The sequence below is a fragment of the Polistes canadensis genome, unplaced genomic scaffold, assembly GCF_001313835.1.
Source record: "Polistes canadensis isolate GaletaPanama2010 unplaced genomic scaffold, ASM131383v1 scaffold_27, whole genome shotgun sequence".
Lineage (NCBI taxonomy): Eukaryota > Metazoa > Arthropoda > Insecta > Hymenoptera > Vespidae > Polistes > Polistes canadensis.
Window position 1 is genome coordinate 911,627 of NW_014569574.1, and position 18,286 is coordinate 929,912.

General features: G+C 30.6%; 4 protein-coding genes across 5 annotated transcripts; 2 read left to right on the plus strand and 2 right to left on the minus strand.

The window, feature by feature from the left end:
* Nucleotides 1-48: 48 nt before the first annotated feature.
* LOC106783884 (iron-sulfur cluster assembly enzyme ISCU, mitochondrial) lies at nt 49-5,376 on the plus strand. 2 transcript variants are annotated; one of them, XM_014742851.1, is made up of 6 exons: nt 49-69; nt 531-566; nt 3,578-3,742; nt 4,482-4,706; nt 4,783-4,861; nt 4,994-5,376. In XM_014742851.1, exons 1-6 carry the CDS (start codon nt 64-66, stop codon nt 5,098-5,100), a joined length of 618 nt encoding a protein of 205 aa, XP_014598337.1. In that variant the 5' UTR covers nt 49-63; the 3' UTR covers nt 5,101-5,376. The 2 variants fall into 2 exon arrangements, with proteins under 2 accessions (XP_014598337.1, XP_014598338.1); XM_014742852.1 differs by lacking the exon at nt 531-566.
* Nucleotides 5,377-8,546: 3,170 nt separating this feature from the next.
* On the plus strand, nt 8,547-14,657 carry LOC106783923. Its single transcript, XM_014742939.1, has 5 exons — nt 8,547-10,052; nt 10,559-10,765; nt 10,877-11,003; nt 11,083-11,262; nt 12,516-14,657. Exons 1-5 carry the CDS (start codon nt 9,908-9,910, stop codon nt 13,720-13,722), a joined length of 1,866 nt encoding a protein of 621 aa, XP_014598425.1. The 5' UTR covers nt 8,547-9,907; the 3' UTR covers nt 13,723-14,657.
* A 77-nt stretch (nt 14,658-14,734) lies between these two features.
* On the minus strand, nt 14,735-16,267 carry LOC106783924 (NADH-ubiquinone oxidoreductase subunit 9). Its single transcript, XM_014742940.1, has 5 exons — nt 16,111-16,267; nt 15,963-16,040; nt 15,500-15,750; nt 15,164-15,409; nt 14,735-15,084 (listed from the first exon to the last, which is right to left on the minus strand). Exons 1-5 carry the CDS (start codon nt 16,172-16,174, stop codon nt 14,923-14,925), a joined length of 801 nt encoding a protein of 266 aa, XP_014598426.1. The 5' UTR covers nt 16,175-16,267; the 3' UTR covers nt 14,735-14,922.
* A 44-nt stretch (nt 16,268-16,311) lies between these two features.
* Nucleotides 16,312-17,630, minus strand: LOC106783925 (COMM domain-containing protein 5-like). Its single transcript, XM_014742941.1, has 4 exons — nt 17,292-17,630; nt 17,028-17,220; nt 16,794-16,940; nt 16,312-16,701 (listed from the first exon to the last, which is right to left on the minus strand). Exons 1-4 carry the CDS (start codon nt 17,389-17,391, stop codon nt 16,518-16,520), a joined length of 624 nt encoding a protein of 207 aa, XP_014598427.1. The 5' UTR covers nt 17,392-17,630; the 3' UTR covers nt 16,312-16,517.
* Nucleotides 17,631-18,286: the final 656 nt, after the last annotated feature.

Here is an 18,286-nt window from a genome sequence, read left to right on the forward strand (position 1 = left end):
GCATCACGCTTAAATGGTGTTTGTGTTTCCGCACCGGCCGACTGTTGCATCTATATATGTTGTATGTGGGTACGTGTTAAATAATGTTCAAATTTTCCGATTCTCAAGGAATTTACGTGCGGCTTAACGACAAATAGAGAATAATATACGTATTTAATAAAATTTAAGATAAAAGATTTATCGACTTTACTATACTTAACTATTTATTGTATTTTTCAATAGAATTTTCTTTGTACATTTATCCATTGTTCAAAGATTAGGCATCGCTGAAATATCGAGAATTGCAAAATTGTAAATAACAATAGTTTTCTTTTCTATACAAAAAATCTTTCTTACGTTTTTCTTCTTCGTGATTCGAGTTCATATAATTATCGCTTTTACTAAACCAACAATTTGTCTTAAAAGAAAACTTTCGACTTTCAATCTGATTGTTCTTGTCAAAATTTGTCATTAAAGAATATATCGAATCGCTTGAATCGATCATCTCATTACAAGTTCCTCGTTCGATAGCATAATTTTGATTTACACAGGGACCAGGATCGAAAATAAAACCGATTGTACTGGAGGTAGCGTCTTTATTTTCTATCTTTTCATATATTTGAGGATTCTCATGTAAGCTCGATGATTTCATAAATTGGCTTCTTTCAATATTATTCGAATAATTAGAAATCGAATTACAATCTGTACATTTCGTACATTCTTTTCGGTAACAATTGTGTAATCTTTTAATAAGAGAACTGCGATCGTTCTCATCTTCATTTTCTTCTTCTCGAATATTATTAGAAAGATTTTTCAAACTGTCGAACGAACGTATTTTGCATTCTGTTTGTATGTATTTAGATTTCGAATTAGGCATGTATGTAGATCTGGATTTCGATTTGAATTTTGATCGAGATTTCGATCTAGACTTATTGTTAGATCCAGATTTGAATGTAGATCTAGATCTTAACTTGGAATTACAATTAGATTTAGATTTAGTACCAAACTGAGACTTATCGTTGGATTTGGAATTTACGTTGAGCTTAGATTTATTATATGTAGATTTGACTTTAGATTTCAACTTCATCTTGGACTTTCCTTTAGATTTACGCTTTACTGTAAATTCGTGTTTAGACTGAATCTTTGACTTCGTTTTTGAATTAGTCCTAGATATCAGTCTTTCGGATGATTTCGTGTAATCGATTAAATCCTCAGTTTCTCCATTCTTATTATATTCCTTTTTAATCGTAGAAGAAACAGTACCGCTTAATATTTCTTCGCATTTATCTTTTATTTTCGAATGATCCGTCTTCGAAGACGTATTTTTGTTGCAATTTGAAGTCAAAAGTTGGATCTTTTTACAAGTATTTTGATCCGTGGAAATTGCTTCAAGTTTGTTTACGTTGGTAGCTTTAATTTTCTGCGACGACGTTAAAGCTTTGTTACGACGATTTAAGTAGGAATTGGATGTTACAGGAGAAAGTTTTCCAGAATCAATGAATTTCGATTGTTCAGAAATATCAGCATACTGACCATTATCCTCTACAATAAGTTCTTTATGTTTCATAGAAAAATCGAGAATTTTCTCTTTGACATGATCGTTACCACAAATCTTTCCGATTTTCTCCTTCATACAATTCATTTCCTCGGCATTCCTTCTTGTTTTCTTTCGATCGTTTTTCCGCGCATTTTGAATGCATCCGTATTCTTTAAGACAACTGAAATTTAAATCGTCTTGTTTCGAAGTCAATCTCGAGGCTGGTATCGTTGATTGATTTTCATCATTGTATTTACCTTGAAAACGATGATTCAGCTCGTACGTGTTATTAATAAACGCATAGTCTTTACGACCGTCTAAACAATGCGTTGATGTATTTATTCTATTTTCCGTTTCTACCTTGAAATAAGGATAATTACAACGAGAACATATTAGCCTCAATTCTTTTGCACTCGCTCCCTGCATCGTCAATTCCGTTTGAATCATAACATTTTCTCGAACAGGCTTTTTGTTTCTTTCTTCAAAACATTGGGATGACGAATGGCTCGTAATTTTTGTACTTTCTAGCATTTTTCTTCTACGACGATCACGTACAGATTCGTGACATGGATATCTGGCTATCTGTGTTTTTAAAAAATACGCTTTGCAGGGTGCACAGTAATTGTCAACAACGCGATTGGTTGACAATTTATCAGATAATTCTTTCTCGATTTTAATAGAAATATCATTTTTCGTGGCTTGTTTACAATGACAGGATGTAACGTGATTCGAAAAATATTGATTTTCATGTTCGAACAAAATATTTGGGTCCCTTGTACGACCCCATCTTTCCTTAAGGGATTTATATGTTTTTCTTCCTAATATAGATTTTCGAGCAATTTTCAATAAAGTTTGAAAAGAAGAATCTTTACATGATACGCGGTTAAACCTATCTAGAAAAGTTTGCGTGCCAACATTCATGGACGAGTGAAAGTATATTTGATTAGACCTTGCGTCCTTGGTTTTATTGGCCAAATTATCCTCTTTTTTATCACCTTTGCTTGATAATAACTTGTCTTTGGAATCTACATAAATACCACCACCTGACTTTCTCCCTAGTGAATTATTTTTAAAATGCTTTTCACGATTCCTTATAATAAGGACTTTTTCGTCGTGCTCTTTGGGTTGTTTCGATGAAGATTTCGTACTTTTTATAGTCTTCTCTTTATTTGTAACTATCAAATTTGAAAATGGCGGGACATTAGAGGAGATCAAATTTTTTGGCGTAATATTTTTTTCCAAACAATTGGATAAAGATTTGGAACGTGGTAAGGCTTGAAAATTGTGACATTTTGGTTGTTTCGATGAACACTTTAAGCAAGGTTTTAGAATATTAGGGGAATCCCTATCAGGGTCTGGAATACCTTGAATCAAAGGCAGACCCATTTTTTTCCAAACTGTTTTTGTTATCCAAAATCTCATGCAACGCGATACGCAAGAACTTTTTAATGCTTGACTATATTTATCGTTATTGCAATATCCTTTTATTGCTAAACATTCTGTCCAAGGATCGGGTATACCTCCATAAGTTTTTTTCATATATTTCGTCGCATCGCAGCTATACTCACCGAAAGAACAACTAACGAAGGGCGAGATCTTTAGCAATTTCGGTGAATAAAATGGACCGCGTACTACTTCACGTATTTTCATTGGATTTGTACCATTTAATTGTTTAGGTGAAACCCATTCTTGTTTCCATCCTGTATGAATCTTGTACTCGTCGCATTTTTTTATATCTTCTACATTTTGTACACCTGCTTTGTCGATCTTTTTCTTAAAACTAGACTGATATTCAGAGTTCATAGTTTTAGAAAAGAACCTCTTAAATGTATTAATTCACTGTGTACACATTAAAAATGACATACTTTTTGTAGGTTGTTTCGATTTACGTAGAAATCCGAATGTATAATGTGTTACACAGCGATTTTTTTCATGCGTATTTATTGAAAATATTTATTGTACTTTTAAAAAACTTCACCGCACTTATATGAAACTTTACACCGCTAGGTAGCGCGCAGATCGTAACTTTCAGTAATTCGATATACTTTCTAATCTTCATAGTTACAATGTAAATGGTTACCGGGATTTCGTATAATTGTGCAATGGGAAGCAATCGAAAGAGTGTTTAACGATAAAATGTCTTTGTTAAGCTCTCTGCCCAAAACCCTTAATGGGCTCTCCAAAACTGTTTCTCGTAGCGTTCCGGCTTTATCCTACCATCCAAATGTAAGTATTTCTCTAATTGTAACCTGTCGTGATACTGTTTCCAATTGTTTATTTTAGTTCTAATTGATCTGTGTTTATATATACATAACGCATGTATTTTTGGCTTTTGTATAATTCTCATGAAACTCTAAAGTAAGCTAAGGTTAAAATTATGCATTACTTTGTTATTCCTTTTCTTATAATGCTTATTGCTGCAAATTTCATAACTCTTTCAATTAGATAAGTCAAGCCAGTTTATAGGAATGCGTGTGTTTTTGAATATACATACAAGCTACGTATGATATGCAGCAGACGTATTTGTTATACTTTAACCTACTGTCATACTCAATATTTACTTATTAACCCTTATCGGTCGTTTATCACCTATCACGTGACAACGATACTTTGGCAATGTGGTCGTAAGTCACGTGAGAGCTAACAAGATGAAATATGTTAAAACTCACTTTCTGTAAAATGAAGGTACGATTTTCTTTTAGTTAAGCATCCGTAACAGAGCAATTGATATCTCCAGTTATATAGCACTGCCTTTTCTAATTAATTTTTAATATATTGAGCCAAAAAATGAATAAAGAAAATGAAACAATTTACAACTAAATAAAAATCATGTAAAAAAAGCTGACGACCGATAAGGATATTAATATGTGTCTTTATTTTTAATGTTATTATTATATGCTTGTATTTGTAATTAATATCAAAATAAGAATTCTTACTCATAATTGTTTTATTTACTTGTATACAGGTGATAGATCATTACGAGAATCCTAGAAATGTAGGCTCGTTGGACAAAAATGATACACGAGTAGGCACAGGTCTTGTAGGTGCTCCAGCTTGTGGTGATGTTATGAAACTGCAGATCAAAGTAGATAAAAATGGAAAAATTATTGATGCTAAATTCAAAACCTTTGGATGTGGTTCGGCTATCGCTTCTAGCTCTTTAGCTACTGAATGGGTGAAAGGAAAAACTGTATGTTGCCTACATTTCTGTTACTTTCCATAATTAAAAAATATTATATATCATTAAGCCAATGATTTTGTTTTAGGTCGATGAAGCTTTGAAATTAAAGAATACAGATATAGCGAAGGAACTTTGTTTACCACCAGTCAAGCTACACTGTTCGAGTAAGTAAGCATATTCTCTTCTTTAATTTTCAAAAATATGTATAATAGAAATAACAAGAATATTTTTATAAAAGATAATACAAGTACTTTACAAAATGATACCAAGTAATTATATGGTTGTATATTTTATAGTGCTTGCAGAAGATGCGATTAAGGCTGCTTTATCAGATTACCGTATCAAGCAACAAAGTAAGGCAAATTCCGCTGATGATAGCAATAGCGCAGAGGTAAAAGCTTAAATGAATCTCTTTCCAAAATTATAGTATAAAAAAATAATAAAAGTACAATGATTTTGTGTTACCGTGGACGCAATTTCATTAGATAGGATAAGTTATCGCATGTATTTTTACATATATATTATTTTATGATGATTATAAAGTCATAAAAAAAACATATATTCTCTTTATAGCAACTATATAAAGTTGCTTGGTGATAAATATATATAGGATAGATTAAAGATATATTATTTTACTTCTATGTAAAAACGAATAAATTCGATCATTTAAAACTAACTACGCGAATTTTTTTATTCTGTGAAATTTTTCTCAGATATACGAATAAAAATGGACGAACAATATACGTTTTATATAAATGTCAGCGACAATTATAAATTTAAGATACTATACAATATCTGCATTATATAACAAAGTTGTAAGAAGAGCAAAAGACGATTCTTTCGTAAGCGGAAGTAACGAGCACAAATGATACTTATGTTTTTCGCGTAACGTAATATTTACGACGGTAGAAAGGAAAGTCTGAGGGTATGATGAACTAACGTCAATTGCGTTCAATATGTTGACGAAAACATTTCCATTGCAGTCTCATCGCTAGGCAAAACTATATTGCGTCATCTAAATGACGCAATAAACGACGGCCATTGACGCGGTCGTTATCAATAGAAGGCGCAACCTGAATTGTTCATAGGATATTTTATTAAACGTTATACGTTGTTAATTAAATATCGAATTATAATAGTTTTTTACCAGTTGTCTATAGACAATTCGTTTTAACACGCAATATAAAAAACTTATTTCAAATATTATCCGAGTAACCTAATTGATATTGCTTCGAGGTATTTATTGGGTATTGAAAATATCGTTAAACGTAATTAACGATAATATTTTGTAAATATTATCTTTGTGTTGTTAGATAATTTAGAGAAATGTAATAGCTCTTTCCATACAAAGAATTTCAATTTATAGGCAAATGATGAGTCACGTAAGCAGCAATTAAATGAAATAGTGTTAATATAGTCTTTGGACTTAGAAAGATATTTTGTATATTATAAATAGAAGTATATAGTTATATATTATAGAAGAGCAAGTAAACACCTACTCGCTTTTTTTTCTCTCTCTCTCTCTCTCTCTCTCTCTCTCTCTCTCTCTCTCTCTCTCTCTCCTTCTATGATAACTTAAATAATAGAATTATTAGGGAGAAAAAAATATTATTAATAACAAACATTTCTTGTATATACAAAGCACATTCTCTTTCAAAGTTTCTATCGACATAGTTCATTCAACAAATGTTATCGCGCAACATTAATTGGTGCTTAATAAGAATGAATTTAAATTGACTCATGTTCGCTCGTTGTTAACAATTGTGTGTATTTCAAGTCACAAGTAGAGCAATTCGTTTGTCAAACTTTTCTTTTTGCTTTTCCATTATATAAATGCTTTCGAACATTCTAGACAATAATCATAGCAGAAATTAATTTTTACGTAGAATCGTATTGTTCTTTTCTCTTATTTTTCCAAGATAGAAATATCTTCTATGATATTTTTATCTTTCCAGCTATCTCAAAGTGTGAATTATCGTTTCAAGCACTGTCTTCAAACGTTTCAACTAATTAACAAAAACTAACAACGGCGATAACGTTTATATAGGGTAACTTGTATAACGCGATCAATTTGAACATTTTCAAGGTTGCTATTTTCGTCTTCTTCTTTATCTTCATTATTTTTTTCTTTTATCCTTTTATTCGTTTCATAAGAAAAAGTTTAGGCAGTTTATCTTGTATTTTTTGAGATTTAATTGAAAGATTTCTTCTTGTGTTAATCGGTACATAACATTCTACTTGAATTACATTAGGAAAAACTTAAAAAATAAAAGAACTATATTTCATAGAGCACAAATGTGCATTTAATTAGATCACATGGAATCCATAATTCATATACGCGTATGATTTTATATTTCGAGATATCGAATATCTCTCAGCACACTTATCGCAGTTTGGTAGATCTAGTACAAATACTTCATAACACGCGTAAAGCGGATATCGGCATAGTTCGTCGAAGATGTTCTATATTGCTAATGATAAAAGGTGTGTACGCGCTTACAAATATATCGGTTACTCATAAAATGAATTATTCGATTTCTCAATTACCACAGTAAAATACTTTTTTCCTTTCCTTTTTCTTTTTTTTTACAATTCTCTTTTTTTTTACTTGCCTAACTATTTAAACTTACGTGTTACGTTTAACAATTGAATAGATAATGATTTAATTTATATCTCATTTAAATGAAATTTTAAGAAAATATTCGATTTTATTTTTAATTAAAATAAAAGANTATATATATATATATATATATATATATATATATATATATATTTTGTAAATGATAAATTTGAATTCGCTAGAGACATGGATGATTAAAACGGTATTATAATAAGTTGTAAAGTCGTATGATTGTAGTTGATTGTGAAACAACAGGGGCGTCTTATCATATGTCAATTGCTGCATTTCTTTTTATACGGATTCTTCAACGATCACTTTTGTGAAATTGTCCCTTTGGAAAACGTAGCTTAACGTACATTCGATTTGAAACCTTCTGCTATGGTAATAAGATTTATCGATGGGATACGTTATCTTGTTGCCGTGGTGCCTATTGCGTTTAATAATACTCGACCACTCCAAAAATAGATTCTTCAAATTCTAACTTACAAGATGGCTCACACAAAGCATTAGAAATTGTAATTGCATTAGTACCATTAAATAGCGATTTAAAATTAATTCTATATTCTCATATTATGTGGTAAGATTGTTCAAGAAAAAAACTTTTATGTTAAAATTTTGTTTTCAATCAAAAAAATGTTAATAATTTCCTTAATTGAAATTTAATTAAACGTTGTTTTAAAAAATGGCGGAATTTTTTACGAGCGCAAAAAAGATCGAGTAACACTTTAGACAGATCACCCGGTATGTAGAATACAACAGATCAATAACACATTAATACAAATTACGACAAAGAGATTGGAATTTAAAATGAAACAAAAATTTCATTATTATTTTTGTTTATTTCGATAAAAAGGAAATTAAAGAACACGCGTGAGAATGCACGAAAATGATGGAAGGGAATTCAACTATGCACAAAGAAATCTTTGTTTTTCTATCAATAAAATTATCGAGTTAAGGCTTTTAGAGCAGCACGTAATAACCTTGAGTAATAACCACTTGATTTTCTTTATCTTTTTTATGATAAAAAATACGTTACATCGTTAAACACGTCAATTGATCGTCAATCGATACAATCTGTTCGACCACATTTTCCAACTGATGAAGAAAATAGCTGTAGAGCTAATAAAACAATATCGCATTTGTAAAAATATTTTCTGATTGTGTATTTATTTACCAAGAAGAAAATCATAAGAAATTTCCTCGGAAGATCACGGTCGAAATCGATATTTTTCTAACATATACGGGTACGTCTATCGTGTACCTTGATTTTAAGTAGAACACGCCGATCATGGCAGTAAATATTAAAGTTCACCGAGCGTAAAGAGGGAAGAAAAAAAAAGAATAACGAAGTAACTTGCGTATTTCCAGCACGTGCTTCTGACAAATTTTCCATTCTCTCTTTTCGCAGTGTTTCTTGTGCAAAACCCAAAGGAGGAGTGGGAGAAATCGACGAGACTGACGCTGCTCGACACGTGAGAGTTTATCAATCCGCGGGTTTTATCCCCCTCCCCCCTTAAGGGGTCGGGGTGGTGAAGGAAAAGGTAGAGAGAAAAAGAAAGGTTAGGAACTATTCGAAATGTGATACATAGGGAAGAGACGAAACATTTTGCAACAAAGGATAGGATAGGAGAGAAAGAGAGAGAAAGAAAGAAAAAAAGAAAAAAGAAAAAAAAAGGATAGAAAGACAAATAGATATGTAAACTCGTGCATACTCGTGTGGTTCGGTTACAAAGCGCGCGTGCTGGAGTATGAAGGAGTGGGGATAACGACTGGATCGCTCAGTAGAAGTGGGGCGGAGCAGGATAAGCGGGTAGGGAGGTCTGCGTGGTAGACAGCTGATCAGTCCGTTCCCGTCGCACGATCGAGTGAAAGGTTTAGTTGCTGGATCCTCTTTTGCAAAGAAACTCTCATGTTTCTCTCGTTAAGCTACGTTATGACAAGGGTACTTCTGTTTTAAAATTCTCGTCTACATGGTATCGTCGTCGCTCTTTATGCCATTTGTAATAAACTCGAATTGGGGAATAAAAGGTGCATCAGTTTGTTGTCGTGGTAAGCGTCGTATCGAGCTCTTGTTGGCGTCATCAGGTCAATTACACCGTGCGTGTTCTTCTCTTTTTTTTCTTATTCTTCTTTGTCAAAGAGACTCGTGGAAGAAGGTGAAGTCTATGACCGGACGAAACGAATGTTTACGTTCCTATCGAGGAAGAAAGTGGTGTGAGAACAGTGGTAGAACGTGTTCTACGTTCGCTTTCATGAGGTTCGAGAAAAGAGAAGAGGAGGACGCGAGGGCGGATTATACGATTTGCGAGCATTGATAATTGTATTGTCCCGTAGTGACAGAACTCCATACATAACAAAACACCTACACATTCATGTGTAAGCGTATATACTAGTTTGGTGCAGTTACTCCCCCCGTTAACATCCTTGCTATTTTATTTTCCTTCTCTTCATTTATCTATTACTTGTTACAACGTCGTTTTTGTTGACACGTTTAGTCATCCTATATTGATAGAGGTTTTACTAGCAGCAATCGTGTTTTTTTATATCTGTATGCGGTGTATATCGGCGGTAAGTACAAAGTTTAAAATTCATGACAATGCAACGAGTTCAAGATCAAGACAATGGGATCAACATCAAGTTTGGATCAAACAAGTCCAGAAAGGGAGATTATAAATTGGTTTCACAAGACGGAACAAAGGAAAAAAAAAACAATTATAATGGGACCAACAAACACGGTATGTATTACTTTTTTCTTCGTTTTGCTTTTTTATCTTTCTCGGTCTTTTTTGTCACGCGCGTGTACAGTTTTTCATTGTTGGATCGTCAGCGTACTTGGCGGGAAATATGTTATTTTTGAATCTAAGGAGAAAAACAGTCATGTTATACGAACATATGGTGCGTGATTATTTTTTGCTCGTATTTAGTTACTAAAAATAATGTTCTTCCTTGAAAGAAGTTGGTCATTTACGTGATATATTAAACATATCCCGTAAATTTCTATCGTAATCGCATTATTGATCTCTCTCGCTCGTATACAAATTTATTATTCACGAATATGAAAGTAAATTTATGTGTTAAGTTTTATCTATTACAAGTTAGTTTCTCTTGTCGCTAAATGTTATTTATACAAAATGTAATTATTATATATTATATAATTATATAATTGTAAATTTTTACTAATTATTTTTATAAAAATTAAAGAAATGCCTTTGTTTGAATGCTTTTCATAATTTGTTTAAAGATGTGACAACGGAAGAAGAATTAGTACCCCCGGATGGAGGCTGGGGATGGCTGGTACTTTTGGCATCGGTTCTTGTCAATGTCCTTATTCCAGGAATGGTTAAATCTTTTGGGGTTTTATTCGTTGAATTTCGTAAAGTATTTGATGCATCTCCTGCTGCAGCCGCTTGGATTCCTGCCTTATGTTATTTCCTCTACAGTTCTCTTGGTAAAATATCATTTGAATATTTATCTAACTAAACTTAAAGAATCATTCAAATTATATATATGAATAAGTTAATTTTATCTATGTGAGTTAAATGTTAAATATTATTTTTAGGACCATTGTCTAGCATACTTTCAGTTAAGTACTCATATCGAACAGTTTCATTATTAGGTGGTACATCTGCAGCAGTGGGAATGATGATAAGTTATTTTGCAAACTCTGTTGGCTTTTTGTGCGTTAGGTAATTGGGTAATTTTGGTATTCTAAATATTTCTAATGATATCAAATGAATAATTTTAAAATGGAAATAATACTTTTAGTTTTGGAGTATTGGTAGGAACAGGAGCAGGATTGGCTTTCCCTCCAACAGTATACATTGTAACATCCTATTTTGTACGACTACGAGGACTAGCCAATGGTTTGTGCATCTCAGGGAGCGCTTTAGGTTCTATATTTCTTCCACCGCTTCTCGGGCTTCTTTTACAAGAGTATGGTTACAGGTAGATATACCCTTAGTAAAGTCATAATAATTTTAGACTTAATTTTTTTATATGATAGCACAATGTCTACGTCGAGTACCTTGTTCTGTAAATTATTGAGGTTGGTTTTGTATAGATAAAAAAAAATTTTATCTAAAGGATTTCTTTTGGAAAGTATAATTGACGCTCAAAAATTTACAGAATATTAGTACTATTTACTTATTACAGTAAAGTGTATTTGAATGTGATTGTGTATATAAGTATATAGTGTTTGATATTTAAACATTTATTAATTTAAATTAATATATTGAGGTGAGTACATTGTTGTAATATTGTACTATTTATTTACTTTTATACTTACATAATTTTCAAGTACATCAAACATAAACTTCATCCTTTTTTCATTTATATGATAAATATGTCCGCATTTAAATATAATTAACAATAAGTTTAATAAATACTTTATATATAGATATTTCAGGAGAAAAAATATATTTTTTAAATGTGAGTATGGATCATATTAAATAATGCAGTCTATCTATTATTTCGTTATTTTTTTTGTTACAGACAACAGTGTGTAAAAATACAGAAAGAAGTAATACGAAAATTATTATGATGCGTATGATCTTAATTTTCTAATGTTTTCTAATGTACATATTTTTACAGATTTATACATATATATATATCTATACAATGAAATTAATTAAATATTCTAAATTTTATATATTAATAATTTTAAATTTATATTCTTTATATAATGTCGATATAATTTCTTGTGATTACATAAGTATAAATTTAATTATTGAAAATATAATGACAGTATTTTAATTGTAGATTAATTCAATGCATGGTATTTATAGTATTTGTGTGAGATATAATATTTCATTACATATAAATGAGACATTAGATATTGTTATGTATATGCGTGCGTGCGTGTGTATTATGATTTTCAGATATATATTATTAATATTAAAAATGATTACACTCATTTAATGGATATTTATCTTTTTACTCCTATAAGTTATTATATTCCTATTAAATATCGTTTATTATCTTTTGAAAATTAATAGAAAAAATTACATTATTATTATATTAAGATATATTTATAATAAGTGCCATTTGATCTCAATTATTGCGTAATATTCCAATTTAGATATTTAATTCATGCACTTTTGTCTTCTTCTTGAATTGTTAATAATATTATTATAAAAATGTTCACCTTTTAGTTTGATAATTACAGTATAATTAAATAATGCAACTTTGCTTTCTTACAGAGGTGCAGTATTAATAATGGGAGCGCTTACTTTAAACGTGTGGGCTTGTGCTTTGTTATACGATCCAGTGGAAAAACACATGATTCCTGCACGACCATCACACAATTCGAAAGATCATAAAAGCGTAGAAAGTACATCGATTACTATTACTAGTCCTGAAGACGAAAGTAAACAAAATAATTTGATTTCTTCCAATTCGAGCTGTGAAAAAGCTTCGCCTATAGTGCCAAAAAGCGCGTCTAGCGTTGCATTGGAAAATTATAAAAATACTCCCGTTCAAGGAAGAACTAGAAAAATTAGTATGCCAACTGGCCGTGAAATAACTGGGCAAATGCATAGTACACCAGCCTTACACGCAGTACCTGAAAGAGGAGCTGAAACAGGAAAATTGATAAAACGTAAATCAACCACTCAATCTCCCAGTACTTCATCATTTTATTATATTAGTACTCCCCATCACGGCAGCACGTTGTCTGCTTTACATCCTGTCCATGCATCTACATTAACACTGAATGCAATATCTAGTACGTTTACAAGGAAAGGCTCTGATCGTGCACCAAAAGAGGACAAAAAGCCGGAAAATAAATTCTTTGATTTTAGCTTATTAAAAGATTCTATGTATCTCGTTATATTGATCTCGAATTCAACAAATGCCGTTAGTTATACAAATTTTGTCATATATTTGCCAGCTTATGCAGATTCGTTAGGGTTTGACAAAAGTATGGGTCCACTTCTTCTATCGATCGTATCGATTTTAGATCTCATTGGACGAATCGGTGGATCCGCATTATCCGATATGAAATTAATGCCGAAACATTGGTATTTCGTTGGTGGCTTATTTGCTTCAGGAGTTTCCTTAACAATATTACCAACAGCGACTACTTATACCTTATTATCTGTATATTGTGGAATATTCGGATTAGCTTCTGGGATATATGTCGGAGTTACCGCGGTTATAATGGCTGATATGCTTGGCACTGAGAAACTTACTTCATCCTATGGTATTTCTTTATTTGTTAATGGAATTTTACAGCTTATAGGCCCGCCAATTTGTGGTGTGGTTTATCAAGAAATTGAACAATACGGTTCCATTTTTAGTGTCTTGGGTATCATTTTAGTTGTAGGTTCAATGCTATGGGGTTTTGTTCCTTTCATTAAAAAAAAGCAAAAAGGATCAGAAGCTAACGGCCCGATAGACAAATTATAGTAATCTAAATTTTTTACTAATATATTGAACAATTTATTCGAGTAAAAATTGTATACGATATCGATCGTAACATCCTTGTTAGGAACATTACCATTTAACTTGAAAAATTGGCACAAAATCGCAAAACTAATATTTATATATATATATATAAAAAGAAGAAACAAAAATTTATAGATAATTCTTTAGCACTGTGATGCTGTATATATTTTACACGCACATTTACTATTCAATTATTTAAGAGAAGTATTATAAAAATTTAGGAAAACTTTTTGAAGACACTAAGTCTTTCTTTTTTCACAAAGAAACAATTAAAAACCTTGCCTTGCACATAGAATTATTGCTCCTTGAAAGTAAGAATTTCAATTATAAATAATAATTATAGATATACATCATTACGCGTTCTCGCGTATTGTTATTATGTGTGTGTGTATGTATGTGCGCGCGCGTGTTTTATTTTTATTTAGTACTTAATATAAAGTAATGAAGAGTTGGTGCTATTTATGTTAAATGGATAAATACATTTTGTTAAATATTTTATTTTTTAAGATCTTTTGGATTTTTATTCATTTTTCATATCATTTCATAATAGAAAACCACATGTATCGGGATTCATTTTATATTATTGTTACTTAATATTTTCAGCAATTATAGTTGAAAACAACAAAGATTTATGACATGGAGTAATTGAAATGATTTAATTATAATATTAATATTCTGTTTTTACTATTTTAATTCGTCTAAATCACCGAAAATATGCCTTACTACGCGGTAGATTCTAAGCACACTTTCTAATTAATAATGAATATATTAAGTTTATATAGGTCTGTACACAAATGTAAAATAAACAGTAATGTAACAGATTTATAATTGTAATGAACATTCAAGTACTTTTTGTATAAATGAGTACTTGGTTATTATACGTAAAAATATACACATGAATAATATATATATATATATATGGGAGTATATATATATACTCCATCTTTATAAGAATAATATAACTATGGATATGTAACGAAAAATGACTTTATTGACGAAATATTGCAATATAACACTTTTCATCGCAATCAACTTGTCAATTATCTACAGCTTAGTACTGAATATTATGTATTCACGTATGATTCTGGTATTTAACAGAACAAATTTTCGAATATATAATAATCGAACAAATTATTTCTTATTCATTACTTTACCAAGTATTTATTTTTTTGTTTGTTCTGGTACTACATCTTCAATAGCTGGTGCTGTGTCTCTAAAGTTTGGAAATTGTTCCCAAGGTGCGGATAAATCAAACTTTCGAAATTCTTGCGTTAATTCCAATGGTTCTGCTACTACCCTCTTTTTCTCATCGTCGTACCGAACCTAAAGATAGCAATTTATTAAGGTTTATAAAATGATGTAGAACGAAGCATCATTTACATTTAATATCTAAACGCATTACCTCCATGTATCCACTCAATGGAAAATCTTTTCTGAGTGGATGTCCTTCAAAACCATAATCTGTTAGAATTCTACGGAGATCAGGATGACGATTGAAATAAACACCAAACATATCCCATATTTCACGCTCGTACCATTCAGCGCCTTTGAATTCTTCGGTTATCGAATCAAGTGGGGATAATTCATCCGTGTATGTTTTTACTCTAATACGAGAGTTATATACAATTGATAGAAAGTGATAGACAACCTAAAGTAAGTTGGAAACAAATATATTTCTATTTAATTGATGGTAATTTTGTGTGTGTGTAACTAGAAAAACAATTGTCGTATGACTTACTTCAAATCTGTATTGTCTATTAGGTACATCCAATGCGGTGATATCAACTATATTATTAAATTGTGCATTATGATGACATCTTAAAAATGCTACTGTTGGAAAAATTCCATAAGGTGTAATCAAGAGTTCAAGTTCATCCTTATTAACTATTTGAATCTTTTGTATGTACTTTGGTAAGCATTCAGAAACATAGCACCCAAATTCTTTTAAACGGTCAACATCAACATAAGGATTAGGTTTGCGTACAGTAGCTATAAACACAAATGTCTATGATTAGTTTAATATCACAATTAATGATCAATAACAAAATCTTTGTGCGTAATTAAAGAATAGGCAATATTGAGTATATATTGAAGTATTATATGTTATAATTATGCAATGAATTATTTGATAAAATACAAATGCATTGAGAATAATTTGCAATAAAAGAGAGTGATTAATAAAAGAGAGCAATTAAACTTACGTCGAGTTTCTGCTTTTTCTGTTGCTTCTGTTACTTCTGTACTATTATATCGTATCAATGAAAAAGGTTGCACATAACCTAAGATCAAAAAATGAATCGTTATATAATTTAACTTGATATTTAATTATATTGAATAGTAATAAATTACGTTTAGGAACATTCGAAGACAAGTTTTGCGATAATTTCCAACAATTTCTTAGCAACGATGTCATGTTAAAAATATGTAATTTCAATATAAGATCCTAACTGTACATACGACCGAACGTCACTGAGCACTGGTAGCACCTACTGACACTCGTAGCAAGTAGGTGACACCTTTGTCTCATCATATAAGCCTTTTTAATCCTTATTTATTTCTAATAACAATTAGAAAAATTGTTTTCTTTATTTTAATGACAAATACAAAAGAACAAACATTACATAATTTTTATTATGATATTAAAAAATGAAAACTAATGTTATAACAATTTCTAGTATGATTATATTTGTTGTTTATATATAATTATATTTTAATATGTTATTTTATAATAATATTTGTTGCTGCCAATATAGTTGTCAGCTGTGCTGTATATTTTTTAAAGCATTGCGTTGTTCCAATGATTGTATTTCTACAAGAATACTTGCTACCGCATGTCTAAAACGATGAAATTGTGCTAAAGAGAGTTCAAATGAATAGGTTTCTCCAGTATCAAATATACATTCCAATATAATACATGGTTCTAGCACTCTACTTAAAACACTGAAAACAAAAGATACAAAGTATGTTAGTCAAACGGTATAGAAAAATGATAGGTCAGAAATTAAATTAATAATTAAAATATTTCAACACACTTTGATGAAATAACAACGTCTATACGCCATTTGCATGATATCAAACGTGGAAAAAACTTGGTTTTTTTCATTAAACCTGTAAGTAAGTCCGCTTTCTTTTGACCGGATACAACGGTATATAAATCCTCAATGCAATCCAAAGGAAGTCTAAATAAATACAATATTAAAGTGGTAATTAATAAAAATAATACATATTACCAATAATTTTTACATAGGAAACATATGTATATTTACTTTAATTCTTCTAAAGTTTGCTTAAATTCTGCTGGTTTGACAGAACACGATACATATTTAAGATACGTTTTTAAAATAATAAAAACAGCTGAAAAATATTCATCTACATCTTCCAAAGGTATATTATATTTTTGACTGATTCTCTCTAGAATACCTCCTTCTATATGTTCTTGTTCTATCGCTTTGACGGCGACTTCAATCAAATAAATAAATATATATTAGTTACAATTAATATTACAGATAAAACAATATTAATAATCTTACTTTGTATCAAAGGTCGAACAAATGTTTTTTTCAGTTCTGCCAGATGTTTCGTTTTATTTCCTAAAGCTGTTAAAAGTTGAGTTTGATATAGAGTTGCCATTTTTGAGAAGAAATCAAATTGTTTATTATTAATTAGTTGTAAACATTGATTATATCATTTTTAATTAATAGCGTTAAGACGATTGTGTTGTTATATAAAGTTTATATCATTTCTCTGGTTTTATATACTATAATATGTTTTTCACGATATAAAGTTTACAATTTATTTATATTTTGCTTTTTTATTTGACAGTAATAATTCTCATTGTCAGATCATATGATATTTGTCTACTCAAGTAATCATCAATGACATTATCTTTAGTCTATCTTCGCGTTTAATCAATGATCAGACTAAATTGTTTTCATATTTATGCCGACAGATGTCGATTAAAGTGTTTTTCAAACGATGTCAGTTTGGATCTACTTCCGATCTTACGAACGATCAGAATGAAGGAAATTTTGATAATAAGTGGATAAAATTATAACGACATAATTTTTTAATTATATTTCTATAAGAACCTAATCGTGTTGTTCAAAGGTATACAATAATCAATATTATAACATATCGTATATTTTTTCATATTTAACGAGTGCAGACTTTAACGAGTTAGCAGAGAAATTGAAAACTGATATCGAAGGACGAAAGAAAGATAAAAAAAAGTGTGAAGACGGATAAAAGAAAATAACGATCTTACAATAATGTAAACTTCATTTCCGTCTGGCTTTCGAATCGAATCGTTGCCTTGATTTTTTTTTACGTCAGTCGAACATACGTAAATAAACGGGAAATATTGAAGGAAAATTGTTTTTTTCTAACGTAGCTGAAGTTCAATCCGAGTCCTATGATAATCGAGGCGCGTAACATTCAAATTGACGTCATTCTATTCGAAGATGATCGGTCTCTCTCTTTCTCTTATCCACTTTGTTCTGATTGGAGGATTAGAAGGCTAATATTT

What these genes read in the sequence shown, in the direction of transcription:
- LOC106783884 (XM_014742851.1), top strand. An exon ending in TAAAACCGATTGTACTGGAG is followed by an intron (nt 567 to 3,577) that starts GTAGCGTCTTTA and finishes TAATCTTCATAG; the next exon opens with TTACAATGTAAATGGTTACC. An exon ending in AGTCAAGCTACACTGTTCGA is followed by an intron (nt 4,862 to 4,993) that starts GTAAGTAAGCAT and finishes TATATTTTATAG; the next exon opens with TGCTTGCAGAAGATGCGATT.
- LOC106783923 (XM_014742939.1), top strand. Translation starts at nt 9,908, where the DNA reads ATGACAATGCAACGAGTTCAAGATCAAGACAATGGGATCAACATCAAG. An exon ending in GTTGGCTTTTTGTGCGTTAG is followed by an intron (nt 11,004 to 11,082) that starts GTAATTGGGTAA and finishes TAATACTTTTAG; the next exon opens with TTTTGGAGTATTGGTAGGAA. An exon ending in TTACAAGAGTATGGTTACAG is followed by an intron (nt 11,263 to 12,515) that starts GTAGATATACCC and finishes GCTTTCTTACAG; the next exon opens with AGGTGCAGTATTAATAATGG.
- LOC106783924 (XM_014742940.1), bottom strand. Translation starts at nt 16,174, where the DNA reads ATGACATCGTTGCTAAGAAATTGTTGGAAATTATCGCAAAACTTGTCT. An exon ending in GTCTTCGAATGTTCCTAAAC is followed by an intron (nt 16,041 to 16,110) that starts GTAATTTATTAC and finishes TTTTGATCTTAG; the next exon opens with GTTATGTGCAACCTTTTTCA. An exon ending in AGAAAAAGCAGAAACTCGAC is followed by an intron (nt 15,751 to 15,962) that starts GTAAGTTTAATT and finishes TTGTGTTTATAG; the next exon opens with CTACTGTACGCAAACCTAAT.
- LOC106783925 (XM_014742941.1), bottom strand. Translation starts at nt 17,391, where the DNA reads ATGGCAACTCTATATCAAACTCAACTTTTAACAGCTTTAGGAAATAAA. An exon ending in TGTTCGACCTTTGATACAAA is followed by an intron (nt 17,221 to 17,291) that starts GTAAGATTATTA and finishes ATTTGATTGAAG; the next exon opens with TCGCCGTCAAAGCGATAGAA. An exon ending in CAAACTTTAGAAGAATTAAA is followed by an intron (nt 16,941 to 17,027) that starts GTAAATATACAT and finishes GTATTTATTTAG; the next exon opens with ACTTCCTTTGGATTGCATTG.